The 12,957-nt window shown below is 46.2% G+C and overlaps 1 protein-coding gene across 1 annotated transcript in view; it reads right to left on the bottom strand.

The window, feature by feature from the left end:
* The window catches only part of LOC106813078 (matrix metalloproteinase-16-like), a 39,128-nt gene that overhangs the window by 16,410 nt on the left and 9,761 nt on the right, over positions 1-12,957 (bottom strand). Inside the window, 3 exon segments of the mRNA XM_014817133.1 lie at positions 3,811-4,012; positions 4,291-4,391; positions 5,040-5,153. Coding sequence (XP_014672619.1) covers positions 3,811-4,012; positions 4,291-4,391; positions 5,040-5,153 — 417 coding nt within the window.

The raw sequence follows: 12,957 nt of genomic DNA, 5'->3' as shown, positions 1-12,957 counted from the left end.
CACATATTGTGATTATTTACTCCTGATATATATAATATAATATAATCGCAACTACACATTAAACCTAATTATACCATTTAATCGATGGCCCGTGTTATGAGATTAGAAGCTATATAACGACATCATGTGCTACGCGTTCACGATATCAAACAAGTTATTACAAAATTTCAGGCGTTTGAGAACGCGAATGGTTGCACGGTGCCGTGCCCGCTAGCTCGTCGACATCTCGAGCGTGCGCCGCGGGCTTCCAGGTACAATAACCATGCATGACACAGCTACGCCTAATCCAAGCAATTGCGCAATCACGACATTATGAAGAACGAAGAGGAACCTTATTAAATTCGTAGTAAACGTTCTTACAAATTCTTAAGCCCGCCGCACACGCTGTGGAACTTGGTGCGCCAATTTGGATGCTAATAGAGATTATATCTCTCATTAATCTCTATTATGTACTCTTGAAAATATCAAACACTGTGAAATCACAACGCCCCAGATCGAAGGATTATTGCATCGCGCACACGCATGTAGAATTGCTGCGCCACTTCCACTAGTAGGAACTTAGTTCGCGCATCAAGTTCACCGCATGTGGTGCCGGCTTTATCCTCTTCCACCACTTCATTAAGTGCCGCTCTTTATCTTTTCTTCCACATGCATCTCTCTGCGTGTCTCTTTTTTTTTACATCGCTCCTTTTATTCTCGGGCGCCCCTCTCTCCCGGTATGTGTGTGTGTGTGTGTGTGGTGTGTGGTGTGTGCGTGTGCGTGTGCGTGTGCGTGTGCGTGCGCGTGCGCGTGCGCGTGCGCGTGGCGTGTGCGTGCAGGTTCTCTCTTCGTCTCTTCATTACCCTCCACCTCATCTTTTTCATGTACGCATAAACTTATCAGCTATCTGGTATCATCCAGCTTCCAAAAACATTATTCGATGGATCTTCACTCGAAATGATGTGCCATCATCTTCTCATGTATTATCTATATTTCTCTTGATATCTGCTGCCGATATCTGTAAATTGACACATTCAGCACAATTTTGTGCTAAGATTTTGTTCGGTGCTCAATACAATAGATCATCTTCCTCCGACAACATCTTGAAATCTCTGCCTCTAGGTTCTGCACTCTAAATCCTCTAGATTTAACACACACGCACAGCATCTTTAATTTCTCCGTGATGACATCTACACCGATGCTCGCGATATCGAACAGTCTCATAGCATCGCCAACAGCTGATATGCAGCTAGAGCAGCGAGTGATATCACTCCTGGGCAGGTAAGCGACGTCGCAGCATTGCGGTTTCGCATCCGTGTGGCGCCGTCTCTTTTTCGCGGCTCTGTCCGAGCGGGCGTGTCCGCTTCAGAGGGCACGGTGAAATTCTCCCATGTGTTGTGATTAGTGTCGCTGATGGCGACGTGTCCTGCAGGTCCTCGATGGAGCAACCGAACCACCACTTACCAGTGGATCTCGGGTAGCCATCTTCCACCTAACAACCAGACATGATTCACGTGAGAAGGCATCGTTCGAATAGTCGTGATATATTAACGCTGAGGGGAATTAAATTATAAAAACTAAAATTAAAAACGGGGAATTAAACGCGCGTGATATTTAATCGTGATTATTGCGCATAGACGCAAGGAACATCAGGCGCGTCGTTATGTGTGACGCTAATCAGTAACGTTGATGCTTAACTCATGTAATGTTGACGCTAACTTGGTAATGTTGACGCTAACTCTGTAATGTTGAATGCTAACTCGTAATGTTGACGCTAACTCAGTAATGTTGACGCTAACTCAGTAATGTTGGATCGCTAACTTGGTAATGTTGACGCTAACTTAATTTGACGCTAACCTCAGTATAATGTTGACGCTAACTCAGTAATGTTGACGCTAACTCAGTAATGTGAGGCTAACTCAGTAATGGTTGACGCTAACTCAGTAATGTTGACGCTAACTCAGTAATGTTGACGCTAACTCAGTAATGTTGACGCTAACTCAGTAATGTTGACGCTAACTCAGTAATGTTGACGCTAACTCAGTAATGTTGACACTCAACATCAGTAATGTTTGACGGCTAACCTCCAAAATGTTGACGCTAACTCAGCAATGATTGAACCGGCTAACTCAGAATGTTGACTCTAACTCAGTAATATTGACAGTCAGTAATGTTGACGCTAACTCAGTAATATGTGACGCTAACTCAGTAATGATAAGACAGTCCAACTCAGTAATGTTGACGCTAACTCAGTAATGTGACGCTAACTCAGTAATGTTGACGCTAATCAGGTAATGTGCGCTAAACTCAGTAATATGACGTTGAATGCTGGGAATCGCTGCGACGTTGACGCTGACGTTACGGTTGGTAGTTTTTGCTGAAGTGTGTCTGATCTTAACGATAACGTTAACGCGCAACGCAAACGACGACAGAAGACGGATATGCAGGACCACGCTAAAGGTGATGCTAACGACAATGTTAACGACAAGGAAAGTTACTACGTCTACGTACGTTCTCGTTATACCGCTAGCAAAAATAAGCGCACTTAGTTCTCAGTCCGGATGAATGAAGTTGTTTGTGTAGAACTAAAAATGGTCTCTATAGCTGGTACAGCTAGTTACAGGTCGAGTTATTACACTAGTTACTACTACTAAACTAGTTACAGCTCTATAAGCTGGTTACAGGTTGAGTTATAAATGGAATACCTGACAATACCTCAAATTACGCCATCGTTGAACTTATAGTATTGAGATCCTCTGAAGAAGTAACTCTTCCCATTTTTCCATACGAATGTCGCATCTATTTCTTGTCGGTAGTCCAACCCTACCGGACATGTGCTTTGGATAGCCTGCGTCTAAGCTGTTGTGACTGTATCTGTAGTATTGGTCATCTATAGCGAAAAGCACGAGTAAGTATACGCATGCGATATGAAAGTATTTTTTCGTGTAAGCAGATATCTGTTGCAACGTTTTTTGATTGCTATAAAGGAGAAATTCAGTTAAAAGTAAAGCACATGAAGTGCAAAAACAACAGGAAAGATGAATAGTCACCAATGTTTGGATTGCAAGTTTGACTAAATGCAAAAGTTTACGAATATGGTTCAAATCATAAGAGAATGGAAGAATATTTTTTCTGGATGTGAGAAAAGTCTCTGAACAAGAACAACAAAGTACTCTTGTAACTATGCACTATTAACGCACAGATATTACAGGAGCTTAATAAAGACAAAATTTGTCTTTATTATAACTCCTGATATAACCTATATACACAGATGAAACAGTTTACGTGATATTAATGACGATGACAAGCGATATACGATGCAAAAGCTAGTTACCAGGATCACAGAATATGAAGTTAAGTCACTTCGCATCTGACAGCAGCAGTTTTGTACCAAATGAGTGGCAGGGGTATCTTGCTGGCAGTGTTATTAGTGTTATTGTTGTTGTTGTTGTTGTTGTTGTTATTGTCTTTGTTGTTGTTGTTGTTGTTGTTGTTGTTGTTGTTATTGTCTTTGTTGTTGTTGTTGTTGTTGTTGTTATTGTCATTGTCGTTGTTGTTGTTGATGATGATGATGATGATGATGATGATGATAATGATGAGGAGGAGGAGGAGGATAGGATTCATAGGATCCTTTCATAGGATAGGATGATGAGGAGGAGGATGATAGGAGAAGGAGGAGGAGGGAGATGAGGGAGAGGAGGATGATGAGGATGATTATTATGTTCATACTCTTGTTTGTATGAATGCTGCGACTGCTTATAGACTTCTTGGCTGCTGCCGCCTGGCTGCTATTACAGTGGCAGTTATCGAGGGAATCCTCTATTATATACCTCTATATGACTCAACGGTCCATGTCTCATCATCATCAAAGTGCATGTCGCCGCCGTATTTTGGAAAAAATGCGTGTGCCAACGTTCTGCCCGGACCATCGAACGCCTCGCCATCTTTATGATTCCAGCTTTCAAACCGAATTTCGATGTCTGGTTTAACGCGAGATGTGACGAATGAGAGTGGGGTGATGTCCGCCCACACCTGCAATTCAAGCGTCTATATAGGTGACCGTATTCTACACAGTATTATTTAACCAGTATGAGTGTGTACGGGTTAGAGACAGTCCTTGTGTCGGTTGAAAAAGATTCATCATGAAGTCGCTAGTGTGACTTTTACTGCCGAAATAGTCAACGCTACTAATATCAGCGTGTCCATAAGTACTATCACCTCCTACACAATCACCACTATCAGCGTCACAGCTATCGTATTCACCATAGTCATCGTCACAGTCGTTGCTGCTGTTAACTACATATAGGTACCTTAAATGCTTTTGCCATTTCTCGATCGACTTTTTCGGTTGTTAAATCGAGTGTGTACTTTGTAACATAGTATGAGATCTCGTGGCCAGACCATTTACTACCTAAACAAGATATAACAAAAATCGTTAGACCACGGTCATAAAGATGCGCATTATCACCGAGTGCATCTATCAATCGTACTAACAATCACTTGTGGGAACACGACATGTATACAATTTGCATGAGTACGAACGTGCTAAATGGAATTCTAGTTGGCACCAAATATAACGAAACAAAGTTATCAACGCATATGCAAACAGATTGCGCGTATAGAGTCTACAAAGCGCTAGATTAAAATGAATCTGCTTTTTTATTTTCTATTATTTAGATAATTTTATTCATCGCACTGTAGCCGTCCGTGGTTTAAAATACAGCCTGTATTTTGCAACAAGTCTAGTAGGATTTTCTATTATTATTATAGTAGGATATATCCCAACCGACAAATTGTAATCAAATAACTCTGAAAGAAATAACCACGCCTGGAATGATGATGAATCGACCGAGTTATTCGAGTTTCGTTAAAATAAGTACATAAAAGAAAAATAGAATTATGAATAACAATTATAATCACGAAAAAGAATAAGAATAAGAAGAATTAAAAGTAATTAAATTAAAAAAATTAAGAAATCTTCAGTATTATTGATAATCAATATTTATTATATATTTGTATTAGATATACTATATAGATATATTATTGATAAGCGGCTTACCTTGCAGGGCGTATCGCTTCTTCCTTGCTACGTTCGGGTCGCTAGTACCGGACACGTCAGCTACACCACATCGTGGATAGTTCATCCACACCAATGTCTCATCATCTAGCGTTCCTAAGAGAAAAGAAAGCAATTACGGACAGCGCACATATACCTATGTGCGCTTGTGCATCTATGGTGTTTAAAAAGATTGAACACATCTAAATGTATCAAATTCTAACAGTAGCTCTAATCCTACATTCGCAAGGTTGTGTGTATTTTCACCGTCGGGATGTCTGTACTAGATATCAATCTATTTGACTAATGGTCATTCTTATACTTTGTGAGCAGTGGTGGGGTGTATAGGCTTCCGGTTTCAGTTAACTGGAGTAACGTATACGCGTGGCGATGTTAACGAAATATTAGATATACGTGATCAATGCATCACTGTCGCTTTAAGAGACATTAATAAGAAGACCTGTAAATATTCATAAACGCTAGAGAAGCAGGCGGGCGACCAACAATATCTTTACTGCAAGCCGAAATATTAGGGCAATTTTGGCCCTCAACATAAACTGTGAGAACGAGAAGGGGGAGAGACTCTAAATTAAGCAAGGTTCGTTAAAAATCGGTAATTGCAATGTATTACGTAGATCGAGACACAACGAATGCAAGCTAGCCTTGTAGGAGGGAATCTTGGAGTCTATGGAGGTAAGTCGTGGAAGAGTTTACAAGTTACTTTTAACAAAGATGGCGAGGCCAGCCGGTAAGCTAAAATCCGGGGTAACGCTGTGCTATAAACCGGTATGCAGGCCATGCATATAAACCAATATGCCCGGGGCATGACAGAGAAGGAGACCGTGTGTACGGAGAGAGAGGGAGAGAGAGAAAGAGATCACACACGCACACACGCACACACACACATCGGGAGTAAATAATCACATATTGTGATTATTTACTCCTGATATATATATATAAATATATCGCAACTACACATAACCTAATATATACCATTTAATCGATGGCCACGTGTTATGAGATTAGAAGCTATATAGACGACATCATAGTGCTACGCGTTCACGATTCAAACAAGTTATTACAAAATTTCAGCGTTTTGAGAAACGCGAAATGGTTGCACGGGTGACGTGCCCGCTAGCTCGTCGACATCTCGAGCGTGCGCGCGGGCTCCAGGTACAATAACCATGCATGACACAGCTACGCCTTAATCCAAGCAATTGCGCAATCACGCAATTATGAAGAACGAAGAGGAACCCCTTATTAAATCCGTAGTAAACGTTCTTACAAATTCTTAAGCCCGCCGCACACGCTGTGGAACTTGGTGCGCCAATTTGGATGCATAATAGAGATTATATTCTCTCATTAATCTCTATTATGTACTCTTGAAAATATCAAACACTGTGAATCCACACGCCCCAGATCGAAGGATTATTGCATCCGCACACGCTGTAGAACTTGCTGCGCCACTTTCCACTAGTGGAACTTAGTTCGCGCAACAAGTTCCACCGCATGTGTGCCGGGCTTTATCCTCTTCCACCACTTCATTAAGTGCCGCTCTTTATCTTTCTTCCACATGCATCTCTCTGCGTGTCTTTTTTTTTACATCGCTCCCTTTTATTCTCGCGCCCCCTTTCTCCCGGTATGTGTGTGTGTGTGTTTGTGTGTGTGCGTGTGTGTGTGCGTGCGTGTGTGTGCGTGTGTGTGTGTGTGTGTGCGTGCGTGCGTGCGTGCGTGCGCGTGCGTGCAGGCGTGTGTGTGTTCGTGCATCATTGTTTCAAGCTCACACTCCGTCGTTGTTGATTGCTAAAACGACAAGCGTACCTAACACACCTGGATAGAACACATTAACCACATGCTACGTCATGCATGATGATTACGTCATCGCATTAGGTTGATCCCATGTGAGTAGCGAAGCCGCGCAAAGATTAATGATTGGGCGAAAATTTGTTTCTCGCTCGCGTAGTGGTGCTTAGCCCTAACGATAGTAATATATTTCTGTTTAGTTGATGATTAGAAAACAATGTCGCTTAATTAACGATCGCAATAAATTACTGCTTAGTTGATGATTATACGCTGTAATCCCGCTTATTTAATTATAGTAATATATTGTAATATATTGCCGCATTGCGTAATCAACTGATATATTACGGCTTCGGCTGTAGTGACTCGGCCGATCTTACGCAATAGCAGCAGACGCGAGCTTCCCACACCCGCCACGCGGTGGCGCTAGCGTCGGCGTGACGTCACAATGTGACATTGGGCGTCTGCTCCCGTCTGGTCAGCGGGGAACATGTTGTTTTTCGCGGGTGTGGTTTCGTCTGCGCGTATTCTGAACGTTAATGCGCATGCGTTAACGACCGCTGTCGAGAGGGACGTCCCGCGCCGGAAGGCGGCTGCACAGCGCGCCATCTATCTACGTGAAAAATGATCCGGATAATTCGTTGATGGAATTACAATTTTTTCTGATTAGCGTGTGTGTGTATGCGCGCGCGCGCGTTAGTGTGTGTGTGTGGCTGGTGGTGTGTCGTGTGTGTGAGTGGTGTGTTGTATGTGTATGTGTGTGTGTGATGTGTGTGTAGTGTGTGTTGTGGTTGTGTGTGTGTGGTCATGTTGTGTGTGTGGTGTTATGTGTGTCGTGTGTGTATGTGTGTGCTGTTTGTGGTGGGTGTTTGTGTGTTGTGTGTGGTGTGTGTGTGTGTGTAATATATTGTGTGTGCATGTGCTGTGTGTGTGCTGCGGGGCGCTGCGCGCGGTGTGTGGCCTGTGGAGTGTGTGAGTTGCGCGCGCGCGCGTGTGTGGCTGATGTGTGTGATTATGTGTGCTGGTGTGGGGTGTGTGTGTGTGTGGTCTGTAGTGTGTGTGTATGTGTGTGTACTGATGTGGTGTGTGGCGCGCGCCGGGTGTTGATGTTGTGTGTTGTGTGTAATTGTGTGTGAAGCCGTGACGGATTGTACGATTTCGCTACAAATAAATAAACATATTAGACGTAGTTTGTATGTCGTTGAATCTACGGACGAACAACATAATTGTTGAAGGAATACTTGATCGGAATTATTCGCGGCGATTAGACTAAAAGTAGCAGTCCCTTATATAGAGGCACCTCTCTCTTAAAGGGACTCTAAACTAAAAAGCAGGCAGGTACCGCCATGTTTGCCTCGGTGAGATTACCACTTATTAACACAGAGCTCTGGCAACACGAGGTGGTGTCTGTCGAGGTAGTGAGGAGGGAGCGTTGGAGGAGATGAAAGGAGAGGCATAGAAGCATGGTGTGCGTAGGTGAAATAGAGAAAGGGTGTGTGTAGGAGTGAGAGTATGGAAGACGGAGAGGGAGAGACGAAAGGACAGTGCACGAGGCGAGAATGTGAGGGGAGAGGCCAGGAAGATGAGGATGGGAGTAGAGAACGCAGGAAAGAAAGGCTGAGGATAAGGTCAGATGTGGATAGGCCAGTGGCGTCAGAGTGACTGCTACTTGCCGTAGACGACTGAAAGAGTGTTGGAAAACAGGTCATGTGTTTGGTGTGTGCTTTGTGCTACTAGAGTGGGTTCGAGCGACATCCAATCTATGTGTAAGGAGTCACCACTGGCGGCCAAGGTGTATTGTCGGCTGCGGCCGCATTAGCTAGTGTGATGCTTGCCCTTTGGCCGCTCCGGCCTCACCATGGAATGACGTGAATATACTTGCGACGGGGTGCGACCCAATGACGGGATGCGCATGCGAGACAACTGGCAATGTGGTGAGTGATTGGCAGGGAGAATGATGTAAGATGAAAGAGCGTCTGGTCGGCTAATTGGTGGGCTCAAGTCTGCAAGTGGTTTGTGTTAACTCAATAGCGCTCATAGTCTTGTCGTCGTGTGAGATTGTGACGCCACTTAGGCTGAGCTCTTTTCACTTACTGTATACTCGTCCTCACCTTCCTATCGCTACCATCTGCGCAGTCACGGGTGTTTGAATAGTGAAACACATGGTAAGAGTGTCAGTCATGAGGCTGTACATGCTTGCAAAGTAGTTGGCCGGAATCGGACTCTGTCCAGAAAACGTTAGTGTCGCCAATGATTAGGTGCGGTAAGGGTGCATGGAATGGTCTCGCGGGTTGAGTGTGGAGGAGGAGGGCTGGTGCCGGCAGCGGATGGTCGGAGGTGGTGGGGTGCTTTTAGTTGCTTACTTTCTGACTTTGCGTTACGTCCTAGGCTCGCTGTTGAAAGACGTCACCTACCGGTGCTTCCTAGCTCGCTCCCAGTATCTCATATCACACTGTCCATTTCGACCTAACATTGCTCGTCTGCTCGGGCATCCTGACTACGTAGATTAAGAGAGGGCCGGCAGGTTGTTGCCTGCTTGTGCTATGCGGTGTGCAACTGTCGCTCGTGATGGCGCTGTAGGGTGTGCGTGATTACTGTCGCAGCTGCCTGGCTGCGTGGGCTAGCTGTCGCGCGCGACTGATGCCTGGGCTGTGCTTGCGTGTGCTGCTGTCTAGCTGTCGGCTGCGTGGCTGCCGCCGGCTTGCGGCTGTTGGTGCTCGCTTTAACCTCCGCTGTTCATGCTATGCGCCGTGTTGCGTGTAGTGCATGCGGCTCTGCTGCCTGCTGAAGCTCACAGCTCTCCTAACCTTCGCTCCCTTGCTGCGCTACACTGTCTTGCTCCGCTGCTGAGCTAGTACTGCTGCTGCTGCGTAGCTATGAGCTGTTGGCTGCTGTAGAGGGCCTGGTGGAGGGGGAGCTAGGGGAGGAGAGGCCTCGCTGGCCATAGCTGGTCAGAGCTGTGCAGTGGCTGCTTGGGGCTGCTGCCCTGCTACTGTTGCTGCACTGTTGAGCGGCTGGGCTACTGTTGCTGCGTGGTTGCTTCTGTCCTTGCTAGCTCTCTGTGGTTACCTTAATTAAAGGACACGTGTTAAAAACGAGCTGTGCCAACCCGATGCGAGATCTCTGCTTCGCTCACAGCTTATACGCCTCCACATCCGCGCACAACCGTCGTGTTTAGTTAAGCCTTGTGAAACCGTTAGTATACAAAAAACACAACACACAGCAACGACACACCGCAGCGCAGTGCCGCCGTGTCAGGAGGCCCGGACGCATAAGGGAAAGGTTAGGAAACCAGAAGCACGAAGCCAGCTCTACTATGTAACCATAGTTGCTACTGGGTACATTTGCTACTACATGCAGATGCTCTCCGCGCGTGAGGGCGAAGGGTGGGGTGAGCAGTCGTCCGCACGCGCCTATCACGCTTAACCGCCTGCGTCGCCTGGGGCGCAACGTATAGACTAGGCTGCGCAGAAAGAGTATGTTAAAAAGATGAAGCAAAAGACGCGGCGGGTGAAGAGAGACGAGGAGAGTGAAACGAGCGTAGGTCATGGTTATGGAGAGCGCTGCAGTTAGTCCCGTCATACATGGTGAGGTTGTACAAGCTTGCCCAGCAAGTGACAGTTCACTACAGTACACTGACAGTACGAGTTGTACGTGGAGGTACAGTGCCCCAGTACAGTACACTACAGTCTACCATTACGGAAGTACAGTTTACAGTACAGTTAACAGTTGTAGTGTTTTAATGCGCCACTGCTGCTGAGACAAAGTTGAACGAATTTAGCGTGGTAGAAACACTTAGACTCGCTGTCATTGGATAATAACTAGTGTGCGTGTAGGGGGGAAGGGTGGGGTGAGGGGGGAAAGGGTAAGTATAACAGCTGGCTTAGTGTATGTGCGTCGATGGTGCGCTGGCGTCGCGGGGGGAAGAGGGCGATGTTTGAGAAGTGTTGTGAGCGTGCTGGTCGTGAAAGGGGAGTAGCAGTGCGCGACATGTACCAAATACCCGAATTTTTGTGCTTCATCATCGTTGCCTCGGCGAGGGAGGTAGTGATAAGTGAGACGCTTGGGTGGTTGGTGTTGCTGATTTTGGTGTGGGGAAGGGTGGGGTGAGGGGCAAGCGGTGGGGCAGGGAGGGGGAATGGGTTGGTGGTTGTTGGTGTGTAGGCGGTGTGTGTGTGCAAGGGCGTCCGAAGGGGCTTGGTCGCGCGGCGGGAAGGGCGGAGCCGCGGCGGACTGCGGGCCGTGTCGCGCGGGACTGTTTTTACATAGGGCGGCCATAAAGAGTGTGTCTGCGTGAGTGAGAAAGTTGCTGTTTACAAGGGTAATGTGGGGTGTAACAGTGTGTAATTTATGTCGGTTAGATGCGAATGGCCGAGGCTAGGGAAAATGAGATAGGGTTAGTTGGTACTATATATCTCATGGCTATATCAGCTGGCTGCTAAACAGAGTATATCGCGGATATGCTGCGCGCTATTGAGTGAGAGAGCTCGGGAGAAATGAGAGGATGTTCATTAAGAGGTCTGAGCGCTTACTTAGGTTGAGAGGCTCGCGCCAATGTGTAGGCGAACCACTAGATAACAGTTATCTGTTTATGATCCAACGATACTCTGGGCACAAGCCATGTCTACAAAACATCTCGAGTGACCACCGGGTGTACTTCCGCCTCAGAAGTTTCTACTCGATAAATTCGCAGTGCCACTGTCGAGTGGTGTTGCGCTTAGTGTTCGGGTCGATCTCGTGCTGTTGTTTTAATGTTCTTGTGCGACTTGTCTTATGTGGCTCACGTCGATGGTTGATCTGTAACATTGTTGATTTGCTGGCTGCCGGTGGCCGGTGCAGCGTATAATAACATGCCGGCCCAGCAGCCCCCGGAGTCGGGACCGTGAGTGCTCGCTGGGTGTTGGGAGAGGGAGGCTGAGAGGGGTAGTTCGTAGGGGGCATTCTGTGGGGTGGTTGCGGGTGGCGGGAGGTGCGCTAAGCATGATAAACAAAGAGACTCAGTCGGCCTTATATAGGTCCATAATAAGTCGAATCTCGAGGAGTAGGAGAGACGAAATAGAGTAATATGGAAACATATATGGTACCAGAGAGGACAGTGTTTAAGTAAAGCATCGAGAATGTTAATAGTCTTTGCCAAATGGCTTAAAAATGAAGGAGAAGATAAAGTGTTGTGAGATAGGAAAACGAACAACAAGTACAAGATATGAGTAGCTTATATATACAGAAATTTGAGAGAGAGAGAGAGAGAGAGTTAGAGTAAGCGGAGGAATGATTCAAATAAAGAGAATTGTATGGGAGTGGCTAGAGCGCAGTATAAGATTCGTAGATTGAGTTTAGTGTTATTATATTTCAAAAGCTCTAGGAGGGGAGTTTACACCGCGCACGAGAGTCGATTCATACGAACCGAACGCAGACGTGCCCCGCTGCGCACCCTCCGGAGGTGTGGCAGCGGACTATGCGACCTACAAGGACCTCGTGTCATACGTCTTCTACTCACACAACACGAGACCTGCTAGAGCTGAGAGAAGCGGACGCCACACACTTCTCTAGTTCTCTCTGCGCACTCTCTCTTTCCTCTTTCCTCTCTCTCTCTTCTCTCTCTCTCTCTCTCTTCTCTCTCTCTTCTCCTCTCTCTCTCTCTTTCTCTCTCTTCTTCTCTCTTCTCTCTCTCTCTCCTGCTCTCTCTTTCTCTTTCTCTCTCTCTTCGTCTTTCTGCCCTTCCAGTCCGCTTCCTCCCTCCCTTCCGTTCCTCGAATCTCGTGCATCTCTTTCTCTTCTCTGCTGTCACATTCAACAACACGAAACAGAGACACATCGAGCTCTCTCTGCTCTGCGAGATCTTCTCTCTCTCATCTCTGTGAGCCCACAGCACAGACGAACATGACACGACAGACACGATGCGAGAAGCGGACTGCGACGAATACCGAGACAAGCGAGGAGACGCACGCAGAAATTTAACGCAGAACCTCTCTGCGATACATCTTTTTTGAGCAAGCGAGAATAAACACTTACTCCGGAGTGACGCAGAAGAGGGTGAGTGTGTGCTGTAATTGTGTATAGTGAGCGTATTTAAGATGAAATCCGCCTCTAAAACGGCCTAGCTTTTGCCGTACTCGGATTT

This window comes from Priapulus caudatus, unplaced genomic scaffold, assembly GCF_000485595.1.
Source record: "Priapulus caudatus unplaced genomic scaffold, Priapulus_caudatus-5.0.1 Scaffold22, whole genome shotgun sequence".
Taxonomy (NCBI): Eukaryota; Metazoa; Priapulida; class Priapulimorpha; order Priapulimorphida; family Priapulidae; genus Priapulus; species Priapulus caudatus.
The sequence above is the reverse complement of the archived record's forward strand: the minus strand, read 5'-3'. Positions and strand labels throughout refer to the sequence as shown.